Here is an 8567-nt window from a genome sequence, read left to right as displayed (position 1 = left end):
TAGATAGATAGATAGAGACAGAAGTAGACTATGAGGTAGATCAGAGACACAGAGAAGAAAAGGAGATGCAATGAGAGAGAAAGACAGAAGACGGAGTATAGAAGTGTATCATGGGGAGAACCTGCTGAAAGACATTTTCTGAGAGAAGAGATGAAAAGAATCTTTGTTATATGAGACCAAAGAAAGCAAGAAAGGGGTGCTGAATGGAAAATGCCAAGGGAAAGAAGGACAAGAGTAATAGAGAAATCTTCCCTAGTCTTTTTGTCTAAGAAAAAGGAGTAGAGAAGTGAGAACGACTCCTCGTCGATCGGGTGTCTATACACCGGCTCACCTTCTCAGGATGACATCTTTGGAGACTTCCAAAGACCCTAGCTCCCTTTCTGAAGCACATGCATGAAACAGTCCACGAACATACTCACACCGGCCTTCTCCATAGAAAGCGTAGCCCAGGAGTTTCAATTTTTTATACTTTGCAAAAAGACATAGGCCATAGATCCTTGATAACGCCATCCGGCCTCCTTCTCTCGCGGTTTCTCTTCGTGGGTATCTTCTGACGATCTAAAGCATGATGATGTGAGGGGTGTTTTACAAGCAAGAAAAGCGAAGATACATCAGCACGAGGAACTCACCTCGTATAATGTATGCAATCAAGAAAAGACGTTTTCTTTCAATGGGCTGAGAGGGAGAGAGAAGTGCGAGACTTCTAGATGATATGACTTCACCTCCTTCAGGTGTATTATGTAGTCTATCAAAACAAAGAAAAGATACTAGATAGACAGAAACAAAGAGCAACATCGCTGAAACCTACTGAAGGCACATATAGGTATGAAGAAGACGACGGATAGATTAAAGACAGATAGGTAAAAAGATAGATAGATTTAAGATGAAGAATATTGATAGCTAGTCAGGAGATAGATACTGTCCTCGGTTGTGTTGACAGAAGTCCTTGTAAGCCACCCGATTCCCCAGGGAATTCCAGAGGCACCTGGGAGATGTTGAGAACCAGAGGTACATACAGAGGAGTGATGCGAACGAGTAGAATAAGAAGAGAAAGAGAAATTATCATTAAGACACAATCTTGTTTCTCTGCCTAAGAAAGACAATCCACGGAAACGAATAGGGAGAGGAAGGAGAAGAGAGGAGTTTTATGTTTCTATCAATCAAGGTGAGAGGAAGATTGTCCTTTTTCATCGGTGGTCTGCCTTATCTCACGTGGTTCCTTGTATCTGAGTTGAGTATGTGCTATATCTGTCTTTTCTTATCAAAGGGGTAAGAATACACAAGAGCATTTCACGCCATCTATATGAACACTCGACCTTCTCCTATGGTCACATATAGACAGCTTGATGTCTGTAGATGCATGTATATACACGTGTGTACGAGCATCAAGATAGATGGAGAAATCTCCTGGTCTGGAGAAAGAAGACAACGGCGAACAGAGAGAGAGAGAAAGAAAGATCTACACAAGCAGGGGTTGCATGCTTGTCTTGGGACTCTCACACAAGAAGAGAGAATTCCTCTAAGGGGGTTTCTTCACTACTTTTTCTTCTTTTACTGCCCCAACTGAAGTGGCGACAAAACACGTGCAAACGCGTTGAGAACCACACGTCCGCATGCAAAGGAGCTGCAGGTGTAAAACGTCCTAGTGTAATAAGACATCCGTCGTTCGTCTTCTTCTTTTCGATCGTTTGAAGAAAGAGAAATTCTCTGAGAGATTTCTCATTCATATGAACTCTGTGAAGCCAGCTTACTCATCTGAAGAAAGACACGAAGAAAAAGAAAGGACAGAAGGAAAACAAGTAAAGCCAGATGGACAGGGGAAGTCGGAGAAAGAAGAAAGACTACTCTTCTTACTTTCAGACACATCGATAGTCTCTCGTCCCCTGTGCGTGCTTCAGATCTTTTCACAGGCCGTCGAGAGAAATACGTAGAGAGAACACTCCAGAGCTACGTTTTGTGAGGCAACACAAGCAGAAAGAGTAGAGATCAGTGAGAAAATGAAGAAGTCGTAGGTAAGTCTTTCTTACACTACCCTTCCAAAGAAGACGTCCCTCAGATGCCTGCTACATCTCGTGTTATACGGGTTTCGCATGTGCTGTAGAGTATCCCTACTGCCACGATCACTATGGGACCTCAGAGACGAGAATAGCGAGGAAGTTCTCTCTCCCGGAACGTCTCGCGGGTGGTGAATAGAAGGCGAGAGGAATAGCCGTATATGGATACATGCAAGTCACCTTTTACATAAGAAGATATTCTAAGAAACAGCAAATCTTCGGCTCTTTCTCTCTTGCCGATATGTCAAAACGAGAGATAAAAAGCAAGAAGACGCGAAGAGCCACGGAAGGCATGAAAAACGCTTCGATCCAGCGGTTCTATTCTCTCCTTCGTTACCTTGGGGCTATAAGTCATAGAGAGGGTTGAAGAAAGCCTTCAACGGAGCCGTCGTTTTGGTCTACAGTCCTCAGCGGTAAAAGAGAGTGGTATAAGAAAGATGGTGACTTGAGAAAAGAAACAAAGACAACAGAAATGAAGATGAGAGGTAATATGGAAGAGAAACAGAGAAAATAAAGTCCATATGTATGAGGTGTATGTACACGGGATGAATAGACAACGAGGTAGGTGTGAGAAGAGGTGTCAGAGAAGAGGAACTTCATTCACGATGAACTTACTAGGATAATCAAAAGCCTCATTTCTCAAGACGGTAGGCGCGTTCGTCCTCAGTGCAAGAGCTGAAATTCCACACATCACGCTGTCTGCATGGAAGAGACGGACTTTGTCGTAGACGCTCTTTTCAATGTTGTCGCCATATCTATGTATGAAGAAGAAGCAGAATAAGAAAGAAGACCATGTTGGTATAGATCACACTATTCGTTCTGAGACAAGCGCCTTTTTTTAGCACAACTACACAGGACCCTTATCGAACCAGAGAGAACGATGAAGGTGAGGGTCCGGCTCCGGACACCGCAGATCATCATGAAGATGTGAAGGGTAGAGACAGTGTGAGTGGAGCATCTCAACGCCATTCACTTGTTAACAAGGCGGCCAGGTCGAGTAGATTGAAGCAAGACTGGGGATGAACTCCTTTCAGCCGGTAAAGTTGAGAACAAAGAAACCCAGGGGTGAGAGTCAGTGGTTACTGGTTGGGTCCATAAATGACACACTCCGTTTCACAACCGCGCGAGAAATATGGTCTCGTGTTCTTATCAGTTTACATTACCGGATAGCTCCAAGAGATACCAGAAGGAAGCAGCTTGGCTGTCACCAAGAAATAGCTTGGAGAAAGACGGTGCTCCACGCAGACAGATACGTGCTCGATGGCAGCTTCGAGCCGAACGATGTATGCCTTGGTAACCAAGGTGTCTGTAGAGTGTAGTCATGTGCGAGAGGAAACGAAATAATGAACAAGCTGTGAGGCCTCTTTCCGTAGTAGTATGTATACACTCGGGATTTGAAAAAAGGGAAACGTACTTGCCGCTAAGGAAGTCAATCGCGTACTGGGCTATGCCGAGGGCCTGATTCGAATCTCGAGGCAAGACCGTTGCAGTAGCACTTGAGAGGCATCGAGAGGAAGCCATGGTGGGGCCCAGGCGAAAGGGGGAGATAGTACGACGAAAACTTTGGACGGCGATATTCATGGCTTGCAATCTGACTCAAGAAATGTCATAAAAAGCTATCTTTTGGCCGGATAGTCGCCCATCACCTCCCTTGCGAAGGCTCTTCCTTGCTTGCTTGGGCCGTCGACCCGCCAGCATGCAGGCACTCAAACAGTCTGTTGCTGTCTCTGAAATAGCTAGAGCCGCACACAGTTGAATAGACCCGAAGCGCTCTGGGTGAAAAGAATAAGACAACGAGCAAGAAGTAAACTCCGAAGTCATCAGGCTACAGAAAGGTGTCTTGACAGGGAGCTTGCAGCTTCGCTTTACACAGGCCACAGCTTTTCATCCAAGACGTACTCCTACCGGAAAGCGCGGGTCTTGCGCTCTTACCCAGCTTCCCAGCGCCGTGCAGAGAGAGAGAGGCCTCTGCATGCAGAATTTTTGATGCAAAGGAGGCACCTGCCGATGGCAAACTGAGTTCAAGACTTCAGGCTTTTGCTTGTTTCTACTCTTTGTGCCTGTCGGCAGTCACACTCGCGGAACGCTTGGGTGTGCTACCTAAAGCTCCCCTGGTACGAAGACGGGAGGCAGTTTGCGGCTTTCCCATCCCGGTGAATCCTTGATCCCTAGAAGTTCCCAGGATCTACGCAGTCAAGATTTCACAATGTCAGCGAGCGCCGCTGACGATCCCATGTCCCCTATGGACGTCAGCACACCATCCGGCACAACTCCGGCTTCTTCCAGCAGTAGCAGTAGTAGCAGCGCGAGCGCGTTCGCAGGAGATGACAGCGGGTCCGGTGTCCCTGCTTGTAGGTTCGAGGTGAAAAAGTGGGCGGCCGTTGCACTGTGGTCGTGGGACATCGTTGTGGACAACTGCGCCATTTGCAGGAATCACATCATGGATCTCTGTATAGAGTGTCAAGCAAGCCAGGTAAATACCTCTTCACGTACCATTCGGCGGAGACTGGCCGAAGTGGTGGTGGATTGAAGAGAGGGGGACTCGCAGCAAGCACCACCTCGGACAGGTGTTTTCGTGTGTGTATGTGTACAGCAGGCTGTTAGTGGAGGGAGCTTCTGTCCTTGCGTAGTGACTCAGGATTGCCGTGGTGTACCGGAGAGACGAGCTCTCGAGGGTTTAGGGTTCGAATCCGGACTTTTTCAACCGTGTGCGACTGTTTTTTCCAGGGAGGCTCGAACTCTGACGAGTGCACAGTCGCATGGGGCGTCTGCAATCACGCTTTTCATTTCCACTGCATTTCGAGGTGGCTCAAAACGCGACAGGTCTGTCCGCTTGACAACGCCGACTGGGAGTTTCAGAAGTATGGCCGATGAATGGATCAAGTTGCCGGAAGATAATTCTGCCAGCGTGTCTCTTAGTACTTGTCGGCTTGGAGGAAGCTTCGATGTTGTGCATTGCCTAAGAACACTTTTCAAAGCGTCTACTCTTCCGTGGCACGGTGAGATAACCACTCGTCTCGGTGTGGCTGCGATGAATCTGCCCCCACTGCATGTCTGTCACACGGTCGCGCCGACATTTCTTTCTCTCTCGGTGTACATGCATCAGAGATGTTGCGAGCCGCGCCCGAGTGCCTGAACTATGTCAAGACTCCCCAAGGCTTTTCCCGTATATGATTGCTTAGGGGATGCGCCCCCGGATACACTGTTCACGGCCTTACTTCTTGCTGGCTCCACTTCCTACGGGGGTTGACAGTCTCCCAGATAGGCCGTCTTCTGGAAAGTCTTTTTTCCACACGTGGGCATTCGCTCGGGAACGTGCGTTCACTGGTGTCGCCCCCCGTCAAGACGTCTTCAACTTCTACTTTCTCGCAGGACGCACCAGTCAGCCGAAAGTTTTCCACACAAAGAAGAGTGCCTATGCAAGCTGCACTGATTCTTATGGAGAAGTGGAGTCTCTTCACCGGCTGTATGTTCTTGTGGGGGAAGGCCGGAGCAGCCAATTGGAGCGGTGCAGGGAGCTTTGTTGGCCACCTTCGGCGGGTTGCTTGTCATGAACACTCCAGGGCTGAAGGTCTTTCAATGGGGGCGGAACACCGTCTCACCTCTCGCTTAATAATTGTAAGCGGTTCTGCTCACGAGAGTCAACCGTCAAAGGCTTCGGGGGCCTCCCCTTCAGTGCCTTTTTGTCCACGAGGCGGTCGTGAGGTGGCGAGCCTTTGGTGTTTCAGTGAGAATCTGTGCACGGCGCTGCAGTCGTTGTAGCACGCGCGGGCAAGTTTCTCAGGGATAGCCACTGGGTTGCCTCACGGACCACCACGAGGTGCTGCGTATACTAGCTCAGAAAGGGGCCCTCTCCCCTAGAACAAAATACATTCAGGTTTGCGTTCACCGCCCGGTTCGGCAAAGCAGAAAACGTCGAGGCCTGTATTCGTGTGGCACTACCGCTGCGTTCGTCTTCCCCTTCACTATGAGACAGCACCGAGATCGAGAAAGTACGGGGGGATGTGTAGCATGCTCGGGTACTAAGCAGGGATGCTGACCGGCGACAATTTCCACAGATCATTTGACAAGCAGCGGGCACCCGAAGCCGAGACACAGTTTAGACGCCATATGAAATAGCGAACAGCTCTATAGGGCCCTGTTTGGTCACCTCCGTCGCGTGGAGTAGAGCTCGTGTATCAGTAGCAGAATGAGAAGATGCGCGTCGGTTCTCTCATCCCGGCACAGCGGGCCGTCGCCCTCCAGTCGGCCACTTCTCCCGCGGGTCGCGAGCCGGCGCTCCGCCCGCTGCCGGCGGTGCCTTGTTCTCAGTTGAAGGGAGTTCCTAGTGACGAGCTGTAGCTTCGGATTCCTTGAAGTTGCTTACTTCTGAGGAAGAACACGAGTACACAAGTTCCGTGCTGTCAGTGTAGACTACTGGAATCTAGCCCCCGGAAAGCGATTGGTCTCCAAGGCGGCTGTGGAGGTGCAGCTAGCTCCGGGGACAAAGACTGGCATGATATTTCCTTACCAGGACAGAAGCAATGAAAACGGTGTTGAGACTATCTCCCTTTCCGAATAGTGGGCTCCTTCTATACCACGGCGCTGTGAGCCCAGATACTAAAAGGTTCTACAGACTGTTTCGTCTTACAAAGGGAAGTGAGAGCCAGCGTGCTTCTCCCGGCCCATACCTTGATGCCAGGAAAATGGGAGATCTGCGGACTAGCGGTTTCGTCTGTGGGACTGTGCTGCCCCACAGCCTTCCGTCTGCCATAAGTGAAAAAGGGAAATGCTAATTTCTTGTCTCAACGAAGCCCAAGGCTGGAGCGCGGTGGCTCTCCTGAAGCTCTAGTTTTTTCGGGGACCCTTAGAGGGCCCGCACCGGGGTGGCGCTAGGGAGCGAGGCGTTGAGACCAGTCGGAGAACGCTGCCACGCTTGGGCTTGTATCAGAAACTGGTCTGGCGCCCGACGTACCCGCCCATGGGGGCCAGCGGGGACCGCTCGATACAAAGCCGGAACAGAAGGGGTTCGGAGGTTCGCGATTTGTAACAGACAGCCGAAGACCTTGATTCCGTGTGTCACTGTCCTTAGCTTCCTATGCTTACTTCTTCCTTGCATGGAGAGCCATGCCCGTAATTACCAGCAGCAGCTCGGCTTACATATCACGACGAATCACTGACAAAGGGCAGCGGTTCCCCGCAGGGCTGGCGGCGCTATGAAAAACTCAAAACGCCTGAACAGGTGCTATCGCCGCGGTGCATTTACTGTGGCAGAAGCACGTGCCTCCGACAAGAAAAGCCTGGAAAAGCTGAATGCTCTGCAGTGTGTCGTGAGATCTTTCAACAAAGCTACAACCTTGGGCCAGCAGAAGAACGAATGGCTCAAGTTTCACGCCACCTTACAAGACCAGAGGCGGGAGGCCGAGTTATCCATTCGCAAGTTCCATCGCCTTGTACATGACATTGAAGGGGCCAGCCAAACCTTGCTAGCAGGCGAGAGCACGCGAATCGTGCCGTGTCCCTGCGGCGTGGGCACCGGGCCTGATACAGGTACCCGAGTGGCAGTAGGAGACACGACAGAGTGCAACTCGGGCAATGGGGCAGACGTCGGCCCGTTTCGCTCTGCGGACGGCTTGTCAGTACCATGGTGTCCCGGTGACCTAGTAAAGACGGGATGGATGCTTGCTCGTTTCGGCCGTACAGTTGCGGCCGACTTGGGAGGCGCTCGCGAGTCCTCCGGACAGAGGGAACGGCAGCGCGTTGCCCCAAGAACTCGTGCTCATGATGGCCGGACACAACAGTCACTTCCTCGGCTTGCTGAGCGGATCCGGTGTACAAGTACTGGGACTGAAGAACAGCTTGCTGCATTCCCCGCCGGTCTGTCTGCCAGCTTCTGTAGTACGCAAGCAACAGCTATCGACGAGCAAGACTTGTCGCGACCGCTCTGGAGTTCAAAACACAACCCGAGCGAGGGCGAGCTCCTCAGGGATACTGCTAACCACAGTCCAGAGAGAACGCGGCCGCAGCAGATTGCAGCGTTCCTGAAACTGCTCCGACAGTATGGGCTGGCACTCATTGCAGCGGAGCAAGAGCTGGAGATAGCACATGCTGCTGCGCACCACGAGCTGCTGGCCAGCAAAAAGGCCATCCGCCTAGAGATGAGAAATTGCAACGCAGGGCTGTCACACTTGGGGTATAATCACACCTCAAAAGAGGCTCACTCTTCCTGGGAGCCGGGAGAACTGACAGACGAGGAAGAGGCGTTCATCGATATGTGCACTGAAAACGATGATGACTCGGAGAATACATTCAGAGGCGGCCTGTTCAGCCAGGTCCGGAGAGAGTACCAAGATGAGATCGAGCGCTTGGAGTTAGACTTCCGAGCTGATTATGTGGATCTCAAAGGAAAAAACCTAAACCTAGCGGGACAGAAGAAAGACCTGCTTTCTCGCCTCCACCCTTCCCCATCTTCTTTCCCGGACAGAACAGGGGAGTCTCTAGCAACGGAAGTGAAGTGTATCAGTCTCGCAGGGC

The 8567-nt window shown here is 50.8% G+C and overlaps 3 protein-coding genes across 3 annotated transcripts; 2 read left to right on the top strand and 1 right to left on the bottom strand.

Annotated features, from left to right (window-relative positions):
• Window positions 1–330: 330 nt before the first annotated feature.
• CSUI_007689 (uncharacterized protein) lies at window positions 331–3923 on the bottom strand (the record flags this gene model as incomplete). The annotated part of the gene is made up of 3 exons (XM_068067834.1): window positions 3469–3923; window positions 2666–2809; window positions 331–380 (listed from the first exon to the last, which is right to left on the bottom strand). Coding segments are annotated over exons 1-3 (360 nt in total), but the record flags the coding sequence as incomplete, so codon positions are not given.
• A 119-nt stretch (window positions 3924–4042) lies between these two features.
• CSUI_007688 (ring box protein 1 family protein) lies at window positions 4043–5132 on the top strand. Its single transcript, XM_068067833.1, has 2 exons — window positions 4043–4527; window positions 4782–5132. The coding sequence occupies exons 1-2, from the start codon at window positions 4261–4263 to the stop codon at window positions 4926–4928; spliced, it is 414 nt and encodes a 137-aa protein (XP_067920191.1). The 5' UTR covers window positions 4043–4260; the 3' UTR covers window positions 4929–5132.
• A 2919-nt stretch (window positions 5133–8051) lies between these two features.
• Window positions 8052–8567, top strand: CSUI_007687 (uncharacterized protein; the record flags this gene model as incomplete). Its single annotated transcript, XM_068067832.1, has 1 exon — window positions 8052–8567. A coding segment is annotated over exon 1 (375 nt), but the record flags the coding sequence as incomplete, so codon positions are not given.

This window comes from Cystoisospora suis (assembly GCF_002600585.1).
Source record: "Cystoisospora suis strain Wien I chromosome Unknown contig_4123, whole genome shotgun sequence".
NCBI classification, from domain to species: Eukaryota; Apicomplexa; class Conoidasida; order Eucoccidiorida; family Sarcocystidae; genus Cystoisospora; species Cystoisospora suis.
The sequence above is the reverse complement of the archived record's forward strand: the minus strand, read 5'-3'. Positions and strand labels throughout refer to the sequence as shown.